Source organism: Odontesthes bonariensis, chromosome 4, assembly GCF_027942865.1.
Source record: "Odontesthes bonariensis isolate fOdoBon6 chromosome 4, fOdoBon6.hap1, whole genome shotgun sequence".
NCBI classification, from domain to species: Eukaryota; Metazoa; Chordata; class Actinopteri; order Atheriniformes; family Atherinopsidae; genus Odontesthes; species Odontesthes bonariensis.
This window is the reverse complement of record NC_134509.1, coordinates 17787622-17800600: the sequence shown is the minus strand read 5'-3', so window position 1 is coordinate 17800600 and position 12979 is coordinate 17787622. Positions and strand designations below refer to the sequence as shown.

At 46.1% G+C, this 12979-nt stretch overlaps 2 protein-coding genes across 5 annotated transcripts in view; both read left to right on the top strand.

Moving 5' to 3' along the window:
• The window catches only part of LOC142378594 (striatin-like), a 39061-nt gene extending 30988 nt beyond the window's left edge, over positions 1–8073 (top strand). For both annotated transcript variants that reach the window (XM_075463285.1, XM_075463284.1), the window contains exons 10-18: positions 75–211; positions 1082–1257; positions 2747–2794; positions 2986–3107; positions 3186–3353; positions 3467–3607; positions 4295–4396; positions 4487–4573; positions 4783–8073. In XM_075463285.1, coding sequence (XP_075319400.1) covers positions 75–211; positions 1082–1257; positions 2747–2794; positions 2986–3107; positions 3186–3353; positions 3467–3607; positions 4295–4396; positions 4487–4573; positions 4783–4952 — 1151 coding nt within the window. In that variant the 3' untranslated portion in view covers positions 4953–8073. The remainder of the gene's footprint in view (positions 1–74; positions 212–1081; positions 1258–2746; positions 2795–2985; positions 3108–3185; positions 3354–3466; positions 3608–4294; positions 4397–4486; positions 4574–4782) is intronic.
• A 327-nt stretch (positions 8074–8400) lies between these two features.
• Positions 8401–12785, top strand: btbd3a (BTB (POZ) domain containing 3a). Of its 3 annotated transcripts, none has more exons than XM_075463283.1 (5): positions 8401–8446; positions 8865–9139; positions 9919–10009; positions 10264–10382; positions 10466–12785. In XM_075463283.1, exons 2-5 carry the CDS (start codon positions 8976–8978, stop codon positions 11496–11498), a joined length of 1407 nt encoding a protein of 468 aa, XP_075319398.1. In that variant the 5' UTR covers positions 8401–8446; positions 8865–8975; the 3' UTR covers positions 11499–12785. The 3 variants fall into 3 exon arrangements, with proteins under 3 accessions (XP_075319398.1, XP_075319396.1, XP_075319397.1); XM_075463281.1 differs by having other exon boundaries at positions 8418–8535; XM_075463282.1 differs by having other exon boundaries at positions 8418–8605.
• Positions 12786–12979: the final 194 nt, after the last annotated feature.

The following is a 12979-nucleotide window of genomic DNA, read 5'->3' as shown; positions in this document are numbered from 1 at the left end:
TGCCCTCCACCTCAGTCCGTTAATCAGCTGTACATTAATGTTTGAACTCAGATTTTCCTGTGTCCTCCCTGCAGAGCCGATGACGTTCCTGCCATCGTCTGGGAAGTCGTTTATTCTGGGCAGAGTGGACGAAGCCGTGTCGAACGAGCTGGGCCTGGGAGAACTGGCCGGACTGACGGTCGCCAACGAGGCAGAAAGCCTCGCGTACGACGTGAGTGAAGAATATGTTTACACCTCGTCACAGCTAAGGAGTAAAAATGTAGATCAGTTCAGTTCAATTTTAGTTCTGTAACATTAAAGCACTTCAAAGATTCAGTCCAATTCATACAGAACCAATTAAATAAAGTTTGCTTTGATCCAATCTCCCGTCCTGAGCGTGCACGAGGAGACTGTGGGGAGAAAAAAACTCCCTTTTAACAGGAAGAAATCTCCATCAGAACCAGAACCAGGGAGGGTGGCCATTTGCCTGGACCAGCCGGGGGCTGAGAGGACAGGAAAGAGGGGACAACAGGCACCGTAACACCAGGCCAGGGATACCTGCTGAGAGAGAGAAACACAAGTTAATGACAACAATGATGTCACATGTACATGGAGAGGAAAGAGAGCAGAGGGAGGAGAGGTGCATCATGGGAGCTCCCTCAGCAGGCTGGGCCTATAGCAGCAGAACTATGGGATGTTTCAGGGACACCTGAGCCATCCCTAATTATAAGCTTTATGTGAAAGGAAAGTTTTAAGCCTGATCTTAAAGGTAGAGAAGGTGTCTGCTTCCTGAAGCCAAACTGGTTCCACAGAGAGGGGCCTGATAACTGAAGGCTCTGCCTCAGAGAAAAGGATCCTGCTGTTCCTGAGTTTCCTGTAGTTGAAATGTAGCTTAAATGTTTGGGTGAAGCTCTGCTCGGTTTTATTTAGATTCAGATTCTGGACCTTTAATTGAGTCCCACTGGATTCAGACCACACCTTTGTCTGAATAAAAACAGCAGTTCCTCCCAGAGCTGTTGTGTCTTTGGGTTTTTGGCTATAAAATCACTTCCCAGGAGTTTCTCCAGTCTCAGAATCATGTCGGTTCTAACTCCTTCCTCAGATCACCAACAACCAAGACGCTCTGAGGAAAACCTGGAATCCGAAGTTCACCCTGCGGAGCCACTTCGACTCGGTCCGGAGTCTGGCCTTCCACCCGGTGGAGCCGGTTCTGGTCACAGCCTCCGAGGATCACACCCTTAAACTGTGGAACCTCCAGAAGACGGCGCCGGCCAAGAAGTGAGAGTTAAATTTAACCAGAGATACAGCCTCAAATTAATACAAATCCAGGATAATGATGCGTTTTGAGTCAAACCCTTTGTTTTACTCCTGAAATTATGAAAACATTAAGAAAGAAAATTAAAATATATTTAGATTAATGCAGTGAATAAAGTTTTTTATTTTGACCACTGGATGATGGAGGTCAGGGTTGTAGTTCACAATCTGACCTGAGGGGGGCAGTGTTGACTCACAGTTCACAGAGCCGTATATAGAGAGAGTTCAGCCAACTCGAATCATGGGCACGATTTTCGCTACCGACGGCGAAGATTCCACAGCGCCCATAGCCTATGGGCCGCATACGTCAGAATCGCTGAATTTAAAATACAAATAAGGCTCGATAGATCATCAAACTTCGCTTGTAGTATTATATATATATATATATATATATATATAGTTATATATATATATATCTTGTATTCTTAACCAGACATCTCTTATTTCACAAACACATGCATGAATAAAACTCTCATTTCTAAATTGGCCAAATACACACAAGTTCAATACATCCAAAATGTTCATGACTAACTACTGAATTCTTCACAAAGTTACAGTTTTTTTTGCAAAATACATAAGAAAATGATAATGCGATTGACAGTATAGGATGAGGCTATGGACGTGAGTTTCAGTAAGATGTAAATCTCAGGGGAAAAGGACCATAATATTAGCCCGTTAGCAGTAATAACTTAGTAACTGAGGCAAAGTTATGTGTTACCGAAATGTGGCTGTCTACATCGACATAAATTAAATGCACACATCGTTTTCACAGTAGGTGTTATATTGCATCCGAGTTACTGATGTTATGACAGTAGCTGCTAATTTTCTAACTAGCTTAAGGTTAGCATAAGGCTTGACTAACTTCAAACTTAATTAATTTCTTAAGCAGTGTCAGGAGTTTTTGAGAGCATGGTATATATTAATGCTATTATGACTTTATTTTTTTAAGTAATTGTTAACAAAAGTCAGAGAAAAAAATGACATTTACCTCACACAACACAGAGAAATCTGTCGCTTTCCAGTTATTCCTTCTGACCTTAATCTCCCATAATTTCCTCCGTTTTTTGTCACGGGGAAACGGTGTAGTTGTTTCCCCTGACCCGGTCTTACACTACAGCCATATGCACTGCAGCATGGCATTATATTGGCATAACAACTAATAATAATTTAATAATGTATTTGAAGTGTTATGATATAGCTCACTGTGGGGATCGCAGTATGAAATATGAATATTGGTAGCAAACATGGCGTCCACGAAACACGTGACCAGCCCAGAACCAATCAGCATAGCGGGATAGCTCAAACGTTCGAACCCATAGTTGGCCAAACTCTCTTTATATACGGCTCTGACAGTTCACAGTCTGACCTGAGAGGGGCAGTGTTGCAGAATATTTAGTATTTTAGTTAAAGTACTGTTTCCAGGTTCTGATACAAACTCACTTTAACCTTCCAGGTGTGCTGCGTTAGATGTGGAACCCATCTACACTTTCAGAGCTCACAGGTGAGATCCTGTTTACCTGAAAACGTTTAAATGTAGTTTCATGTTGTTGATATTTGATAAAGTAACTTACTCACATATAAACTTAATTTTATTCTGATAAAAGTTAGTTCTGCTCGTTAGAATATTTAGATTATGATATAAATGTACAATGTTTGAAAGACAGTTGGATTAAAATGGTCTTTCCTGGGCAGCGGGGCTGTGCTGTGTGTCACCATGAGCTCAGATGGTGAGCAGTGTTTCAGTGGGGGGGTGGACGGTACCATCCAGAGCTGGAACACCCCCAACCCCAACATCGACCCCTACGACTCATACGGTACGTCCCAGTCTGCCCCAGCAGAAACGTAGATTTTTTAAATTAAAATGTGATCTGGATAGATTTGTTGCGTTGCAGAGCCCTCTGTCCTGCGGGGGGCGCTGTGCGGGCACACAGACTCAGTGTGGGGTTTGGTGTACAGCTCCGCTCACCACCGCCTCCTTTCCTGCTCGGCTGACGGGACGGTCCGGCTGTGGAGCGCCGCCGACACCTCGCCATCCCTTGCTGTTTTTAACGAGCGAGGAGGTGAGAAAACATCGATCATCGAGCTGTTTTTCGTCTCTTCTTCTGCTGTTTTTTGCCTTCATTAACGCCTGTATCTGGACCTGATCCCTCTCTGCTGTGCGGTTCTGTCTCAGAGCTGGGCATCCCCACCTCAGCGGACCTGGTGAGCAGCGAGCCGGCTTACATGGTGACATCCTTCAACACCGGACACATCGGACTCTTCAACATGGAGACGCAGCAGCTCGTCCTGAAGCTTGAGTCCGCCGGACCGCCAGGTATGACCACAGTCACATGACCTTCAGACTCATAGAGGGGTTATTTGGAAGAAATACAAGCTGCTGCCTTTACACCCAGATGTCTTTCAGATTTCTGTTCTAATTAAATATATCATGACTTTAACACTCATATCACACAGATGATGTCAAAAATGATGAGAACAAGATGTTGAATGGAAATGATGGAGGACGGTGCTGGGATTCCCAGTTTCACCTGATGGTGGCAGTGGTGTTAGATTTATAAGCCTCCTGTGGCTCATATAAATAGAGGTGTACCACAGGGCTCCATGCACGGACCACACTTTTTTTTAACTTCTTTTTAAAGTGGAAGCAGTGAATTAAATTATTCCTTTTTTTGCCTGTTCGATTCAATGAATCTTTACAATCAGTGGTGTTCCACATGGTTCTGTATGAGGAGTCCTACAGGCTCACACTTATGTCCTGTTTAATTAAAGTAAATATTAGTTTTTAGGCAGACGAGAGTCAGATTTATGCTGCTATGGACACAAAGTGATTGTCCAGGGCAGATTTACAGCTTATGAAGCCAGAAGTTCTCCTGGAAAACAGAAAGAAAGAGAAGAGGAGCCCCGGCTTCCTCTAAAAGATGTTTTTTAGTGAGTGTGGTTCAGTATGAGCTGATGGACGTAAGGTTTCCAAGCTGACGTGGTCTTTCTCGTCTCCTTACAGAAGCTCCCTGTAAGATCAACAAAGTGCTGAGTCATCCCACGCTGCCCATCACCATCACCGCCCAGGAGGACCGGCACATCCAGTTCTTCGATAATAACACAGGTGGGATTGAGGGCTCGTTCATTCATCAGTTTACCAGCTTCACAAGCTCTGAGCTCAGAGTCATCTTTCTGAATGTGTTTCTAACTGAAGGTAAACTGATCCACTCCATGGTCGCACATCTGGACTCTGTGACGAGTCTCGCTGTGGATCCAAACGGGCTGTACCTCATGTCAGGCAGTAAGTCTCCTCCCACATTTCTGTTGTTGTTCATCTGAGGTTCAACACCTGATGATGTCATATGTGAAACCTAACGTTGGGTGGGGATGATGTCACCAACACAAAATGTCAGCTCTCATCTCTGTTCGATGAGGAAGCGCTGACACGTCGGCCATCTTAGTGAGCAGTCTGTCCTCCGTCCTGATTGGCTGTCTCTCTCCTCCTCTTAGGTCACGACTGCTCGATCCGTCTGTGGAACATGGAGAGTAAGACGTGCATCCAGGAGTTCACCGCGCACCGCAAGAAGTTCGAGGAGTCCATCCACGATGTGGCGTTCCATCCCACCAAATGCTACATCGGCAGCGCCGGGGCCGACGCACTCGCTAAGGTCTTCGTATGACCTGAAACTGTCGGGTGGCGAGTCGCAGACAGGAAACGCCACGTTGGGACGGGTATTTTTTGGGTTTTTTTTTTGGAAGGTGGATGACTTTGTTTTCTTGTCTGACGCCCCTTTAACAGCCTTGGGATCTGGTGCCCCGCCCCCTGCTGGACTCGGGCTGGCCCGCGTCTCAAACACAAACGAACCTCTGAGCGCAGCATTAAACGGCGTCCTCGGTACGCTTTACTGACGCTGGAAGCATCACTTCTCCCGTCTCTAACCCCAGACACCCTGCAGCCTGTCGGCTGGCCTCACGTTCAGTTATTCGTCTCGATAATGTGCCTTTTTTCTTCTGAACATCCATTTTTAGGTTTAGAGGAAGTGAGAGCTGTAAAATAACCCAAAAATGAGGCGTGTCCAACATCCCCACATGACCCAAACACACACAAAGCGTCACCTGAACACCCCGACTCTGTCCTGAGTCTCAGCATCCTGTTCACACATGTCCACGAGGTGCTTCACCGGACGCACAGGAAGTCTCAGCTCAGGTCCAAACAGCTGAGGACCTGATTCAAGCACTTATTCTGGTTCCTTTCAGCCTGTTCGGTTTGGACTCGAGCTGCCTGAACAGATCGCTTCTGATTCACCTGCACCTAAAAACTGACGTGTACTACTGTCCCCCGAATCCACCCGAGGTGTGTCCTGTGGCTGCTTTGACTCCAACTCAATAGATAACCAAAGCGGGCGTGTTTCAGACCGCTGAACCAAACAAAACGCAGTTTAAAGACATATACGAGTTCCTGACACAAGATAAGAAATGAAAGATGGATTTAAAGGTTTAGTGAGCAGCAGACTGTCTGCAGTGTTCAGGTGTTTTAATGAGCTTCTGATATCGTTTCCTGCTTCCTGTCGGCTCCACGCAGACGTCCTCCACAGCGTTGAGCTGCGACCAAGAAATGATCCACAACAGCCTAAACTAACAGCGTGTCACAGTTACTGCCATCTAGTGGTCAGATTGGATATAACAACCATCTCAAAGTCCGACGACCACTTTCTAACGAACTTTATCTGCAGGTTGAATCACGGAAGACTTTTGTTCTTCATCAGTTCGGTTTCAGTCTGGTTAAACTCTGTTTGTTCCATGTTTAAACACAGAAATGTTCATTCTGAGGTCATAACAGCTGATTCATCAAAGCCGGTAAATACTGATATAAAATGAAATGATATATTTTCTCATAGATCTTTGTAACAGGCGGGGATAAATCAGAATAAAGCGGGACGTCCTGTAGATGTTCAGAGCCTCTTTGCCGTGAGGTTTCTCCTCTTCAGCTGGACTTTATTGATCCATGGAGGAAATATTTTCATTGTTGACTCCTGAAATTAAGCGTTCGGTCAATGAAGAGTCACTTTCAGGAGTTTCTTTGTCCTCGCTGTCGGAACATGTTTCGGACTTGGATCGTGTGGGTTGTTTGACGTTGTGGTGACGAGGCTCCGGCGCCGCTGCGTGTATTTACAGACGAGAAGCTTTTCTTTTTCATCTGCTGATGTATTTATTGTGAGTTTTAAAGGCCAAATGAGAGCCACAGACACCGAACACTTCCCACTAATTCTAAACTAACTGTATTGTAAATCTGCTCCCAAACAGCCTCAGATTTGTACCTGCTTTATACGGTGTACGCCTGGAGATGTTGTAATTTGTGTAATTATTCAGACTGAGCGATTACTAGTTTTCTAAATGACTCGTGTTTGGTGACAGATTTTTATTTCCTTTTTTTTATTCTCCGTTTTACTTGAAAAGTGAAGTTTATTCCTTTTTGGGGTTTCTGCCGGTGACTTTTTGTTTGCTTTTAACCAAACTTTCATCTCATAAACAGCTGCTTCCTGTCCTGTAAACAGGGGAAACTGACACATGTACAGTTTTTAATGTTAAAGCAATTGTATTTATTAACCAGGTGTAAAGGGATAACTGAGGGAAATATGTTTCACCGACTTCTAAAAGAGCAGAAAGAACAAACTTTATCTGTGTGCCAGTTTCTTTAAAAGCTTTGATTCATATGATGTTTTCACTGTTTTATCCTGAATGTAAAGTTAAAGGGTTCCACACTGAGCCGGCTGATCAACGGGGACGGGACCTGCAGAGGTTCATATTCACAGCTCAGATTTAGTTTATTTACATGCAGCAAAACACCAAATCTGAAGGAGCAGTTCGTCAGTTCCAGACATCTTTGACTCCTTAAAGTTTATGATATGAAACAATAGATGTTCCCAAAGTAATTCCTGAAGAAGAGCTCTCTCCATTTTCCTCCTATAGATGTCCAACACAGCTGTTGTTTCTTTTCTGTTTGACTACTTCTTCTACTGAATTACAACCACGACCATCGTAGGCTACAGCGCCCCCTCTGGTGACACCACGCAGCTGACTTTATTGTGACACAAAAGTTATTTAACCAAATAAGCATTCTTTGATTTCAGATTTATAACTCTGGAGTTTTAGGGACATTTTAACCTCGAAGTTGTTAATGGACTTACTTCCTCTTGACTCACCAGTTAAACAGTTACAGGTCTGGCTTCACTTTCAGCTGGTTCAGTGTGGAGGTTATTTAAGTACATCTGTTGATCTGACTTCACTCAGGTGGAAATCTCCATCTGACGGCTTAAATCTCCGTGTTTTTCTGCTTTATCGCATCTCATTAAGCTATAAGAGGAGCAGAAAAGGCTTCCACAGCAACCTGAAGTGTCAGCGTGACAAAGATGTTTTTTATTTTGATTCTCAAACACAAGCAGAGTCCTTTAACAGCTGTTGACTTTACCTTCAGAGCAGCCCAGCGGTTTGATCAGGTAACTACTGATGTGAGCAGCTTCAGTCTGCCTGTAAATTATCGTTGTTCTTTATCGTGTACAGTTTACCTGTAAAGAAGAGACTCTAGAAGCTGCTATGCTTGTACATACACTACACACGCACACAGGATTCCTTTTTCATGCTTTTTTTTCTTTTTCTTCAACATGCGTGAGTGGCAGATTTACAGTAACAATAAAGAAATCTGTCGTGATGCTGATGTGTCTCATTGTTGCATCAAACAACACAAGAAGTGTTTGTTTTAGGAGTTCTGTGTGGATAAGTTAATAAAATGAGGGAAACCGGTTCAGTATTTGGTGAATTCTTCAGTTTACACACAGCTCTGTGTTCAACTGTCCTCCAATTTTACTCTAAAAAGTGACAACGCTGTAATAAAACTAGGGAAACGGTAAAAATTTAGATTATAGAATTAATACTTCAAACCACTAACAAATTAGATGCAAAACATCAACTTAAAGATGAAACTGTAATGTTATTATTTGGATATATTTATTAATTTGGATGTAGTTATTTAGTCATATTAAATGTTTTTGTTACTGCTGTAGTCCACCAGGGGGCGATGAGCAGCTGTTTAAGCACCATTAAAGCCAGAAGAAGACGAAGTCTAACTTCTCTCTCGTGATTGGCTGGTAAGCTGCGGTCCTCCATGGAGCTCTTGGTAAACAAATTTGATCCGCAGGTCCCCTAAATACCAAAAAAAGCTTCATGTGGAAGATTTCACGAGAAATCCCCCAGTGTAACACTTCAGTAGGTGTAAACGAAGTTATTCACCGAACCACGGCGTTGAGTATACTCATTAAAAGCAGTTAGCATCTCGGTTAGTTAGCTTTTTAACTAGCACCAACGTGCTAAAGTTAACAGAGGAGTCAAATATTCGGAGCTCGAAGTCTTTATTTGTCGTTTTATGTTTGCTGACTGTGCGTCTGACCAACTGTTGAGATGTTTTAGTGTTTTTAAATGTAGTCGTTATGTAATAAAGTAGCTAATAAAAGTGGTTGGTGACGTGTAGCTAAGGTTAGCTTAGCGCAGGAAAAACCTTAAGATTTTAAATGGATTGTGGTGTGGTTGCTCTTCAGTGTCCGAGTGTGAAATAACCGTCCGGATTTCACCGAGCGGAGGTTCGGATCGGTTTGGGCCCTTCCCCGGAGCTGCCATGACCCGGCGGCCTGCGGTCTGATTGAAAGAGAATGGCTGCAGAGCTGTTTCCCACCAAGAAGCTGGTGTCCTCCGCCTCGACCAGCAGCACCGCCTCCATCCAGCAGTACCAGCAGCAGAACGTCACGAACAACAACGCTGCCGCCGCGCAGGGCTGCTGCAGCTGGCAGGGCCTGTTCCCCACCATCCGGGAGAGGTGAGTCAGAGCCGGGGCTCAGTGAGGCAGGTTCAGATTTGGATTCACGGTCCAAATGCAGCCCGTTAAAAGGCGCCTCTGCAGCTTGTGTGGAGTCTCATCAGGTCAGATGTGGATCTGAATGTGTCCTACATCCATTCTGTATGCGTTCATACCTGTACTTAATGCTACCCACAGGTGAGAAATAGCATTAGCTTAAGACAATCCAGACTCTGTTCATGTGTGGAATGACCCACCGAGCGCTACCAGAACAGAGGCGTCCCTCAATATCTTCAAGAAACTCTTGAAGACCCAGCTCTTCAGAGAGCATCTCCTATCCTGTACTTCCCTGCCCCCTCTACTGCACTTTATCTTTCTGTACTTCCCTCTACGTCTGCATTCTATCTCTACACTGTCACACCTGACAGTCTGACTGGTGGTTTCCTTCTATGTAGCTTATTGTTAGCTGTAATGTTATATATTTTTAAGTCGCTTTGGATAAAAGCGTCTCCTAAATGCATGAACATAAACACAAACCTCAATATCAACCCATAACTGTCAGTCAAAGCTCTCAGAATCTTTGTTTGTTTCCATATCACATCTATCTTTGTCCTCCCTGTGTTATAATGTGCTGAGTTCTTTAAGAAGAAGAGGAAACCGTCTCGGACCCATTTACATTTGTCCTGTCCGGTGCTCCGTAGAGGTTAAGTGTTCATTCAGGAATCGGAGACAAAGCGATGAGCTCAGGCCTGTCGGTTATTCCAGGAGACGCTGACTGTTGCTGGATTCTGTGTTTGTAGGAATTCAGTCATGTTCAACAATGAGATGATGGCAGACGTTCACTTTGTGGTCGGACCACCAGGCGGCACAGAGCGAGTCCCTGGACACAAGGTAAGCCGTGACAGGCGTCAGCCGGTGACGTATCTGGGGCATGTTCTATAGATCTGAAGTTCTCTGTTGGAGCTCAAACAGCGAACGTTGAATATTCACAGCCTGTAATCTGAGAGAAACGCAGCTTTTTCTCAGTGTGGAGTTCTGAGATCTGATGTAATAATCTGTAAACTGGAATATTTCTGATTTAGATTAACGTCAGAATCTGTGTTTCTGTGATCAGACTCTAACGTCCCGTCTCTTCTCTCCGTCAGTATGTTCTGGCCGTCGGCAGCTCTGTGTTCCACGCCATGTTCTACGGAGAACTGGCCGAGGACCAGGAGGAGATCCGGATCCCTGATGTGGAACCTCCCTCCTTTCTGGCCATGTTGAAGTAGGTGTGGTTCTGTTTGTTTCGGCTCCGCCGCCGTCCAGAGACATCGGACACAGAAATGAAGATGATCTCTCCCTCCGCAGGTACATCTACTGCGATGAGATCGACCTGTGCGCCGACACGGTGCTCGCCACCCTCTACGCTGCTAAAAAGTACATCGTGCCTCATCTGGCCCGGGCCTGCGTCAACTTCCTGGAGACCAGCCTGAGCGCCAAGAACGCCTGCGTGCTGCTGTCCCAGAGCTGCCTGTTCGAGGAGCCCGACCTGACACAGCGCTGCTGGGAGGTGATCGACGCCCAGGCCGAGCTGGCGCTGCGCTCCGAAGGCTTCTGCGACATCGACGCTCAGACGCTGGAGAGCATCCTGCGACGGGAGACTCTGAACGCCAAAGAGATGGTGGTGTTCGAGGCGGCGCTGAACTGGGCCGAGGCCGAGTGTCAGAGACAGGACCTGTCGCCGACCATCGAGAACAAGCGGCTGGTGCTCGGGAAGGCCATCTACCTGATCCGCATCCCCACCATGGCGCTGGAGGACTTCGCCAACGGGGCGGCGCAGTCCGGTGTGCTGACGCTCAACGAGACCAACGACATCTTCCTGTGGTACACCGCCTCCAAGAAGCCGGACCTGCTGTTCTGCACCAAACCTCGTAAAGGCCTGTCGCCACAGCGCTGCCACCGCTTCCAGTCCTGCGCCTACCGCAGCAACCAGTGGCGGTACCGCGGCCGCTGCGACAGCATCCAGTTCGCCGTGGACAAGCGCATCTTCATCGCCGGCTTCGGGCTGTACGGCTCCAGCTGCGGCTCAGCCGAGTACAGCGCCAAGATCGAGCTGAAGCGGCAGGGCGTGCCCATGGCCCAGAGGGTCATCAAGTACTTCTCGGACGGGTCCAGCAGCACCTTCCCCGTGTATTTCGACTACCCGGTGCAGATCGAGCCCGACACCTTCTACACCGCCAGCGTGGTTCTGGACGGCAACGAGCTCAGCTACTTCGGCCAGGAAGGCATGACAGAGGTGCAGTGTGGGAAAGTGACCTTCCAGTTCCAGTGCTCCTCGGACAGTACCAACGGCACTGGCGTGCAGGGGGGCCAGATCCCCGAGCTCATCTTCTACGCCTGAGCCGGGACGAGGTTCCCGGACTTACTGAACAGTGTTAACCATTCAGAACCCGGATCCAGGTTCTCTGGCTCCAGTTGAAGTTGTAAACCTGTGAAGAAGAAGGGTGTCCTCCTCCTCCTCTGAAGGTGGGCGTATCACAGAGTCCGTTACTGTGAAGATCAAAGTCGTGTTGTTGGGACTACTTTCAGAGGCGGATTAATCCACCGGACTTTTATTTCAGTTTGAATTTGAACAAAAAACATGAAGGAAAGCCATGCAGACATACCATAATGTTTATAAGCAGCTGTTCAGCTCATGAACAGGTGCAGCCTCCACCAGCAGCCACACACTCATCAGGGTGTCTTTCTGTGTTCTGTCTGTGTTCAGGCACTTTAACCGGACTCGGTTGGTGCGCCGTACGAACAGCGGAGCACTTTCACCTTCAGAGTCGACCTGCAGCACGTTAATCATGTAAAACTGTAACTGTGGTCGGACCGAACAGGCGGGAAAGTCGCTCGTCGTCCTGTCTGTCAGATATTTGGACGCTAATCTCCGATAATATTTGAAAGTCAATAAACGGCTGGCTATTGTGAACTTCGCTAACCCCTCGGCTCCTGATTGGCCCTCTGGTTTTTGTCTAGAATGGCAGCCGAACACGTGAACCTGACCCGATCTCTGATTTCGGCAGGAGAAACGTCCAGTTTGTCCTTCGGCCCCGGGGCTTCAGTAGCCTGCAGAAAGGCACATTTCCACTCTTTTCCCAGAGTTAATGAATACTCCTCTGTGCGTCGGTCTAACTGCAGAACATGACCCACAGGTTGGGCTGAGGGGTCAGGCGACGGTTTCAGCCGTCAGCGGGTCCGGGGGGCGTTCCTGCGAGGAGTTTGTAGCTGCTGCTCGTCCACTGCAGGTTTTTAGCCGCTTACATCATCATGTGACGACCTCGGAGGCTGTAAAACGTTCCCATGGCGACCACGTTCTGGTGTCTGTCTGTTTTATTTCACTGAAAGCTCCTTATGGCGTGTGCTCATTTAAAAGACATTCCCCTTATTTTCCACCTAAAGCTCCGTCTGCTGGTGCACATGTTGAGGATTTGTTCATTTTTTTTAATGATATTTGTACCTTCTGTCGCTTCATTAATGTCACAGTTGTGTAAATATATTTTATGGGATTCACTTCATCTAATCTCTTTAAAAACTAACAGTTTTCTATCTGATTCTATACTGAAAAGTTATATTTTTGTTTCCAGAATGTGCAGCGTGTCAGTGGCCTTATCGACGTGTTGTTTCAAATAAAAGCTTCAGTCCACTCGTCTGAGTCTGTCCGTGTTTAAAAAGGCGATTTCAGTGAAAACGGATTCTAATCTTCCTGGAAGACGTAAATAAATGAGCCAAAACTAATAAATCATGCAAACGAGAGCTTCCAGATATGTTTGAATGATTCAGTCTGTAAAGTCTGGCTGTTAAAACATAACATTTTTAAAGTGTATTTTAAGGAGATTT

What these genes read in the sequence shown, in the direction of transcription:
- btbd3a (XM_075463283.1), top strand. Translation starts at nt 8,976, where the DNA reads ATGGCTGCAGAGCTGTTTCCCACCAAGAAGCTGGTGTCCTCCGCCTCG. An exon ending in AGCGAGTCCCTGGACACAAG is followed by an intron (nt 10,010 to 10,263) that starts GTAAGCCGTGAC and finishes TCTCTCCGTCAG; the next exon opens with TATGTTCTGGCCGTCGGCAG. An exon ending in TCCTTTCTGGCCATGTTGAA is followed by an intron (nt 10,383 to 10,465) that starts GTAGGTGTGGTT and finishes CTCCCTCCGCAG; the next exon opens with GTACATCTACTGCGATGAGA.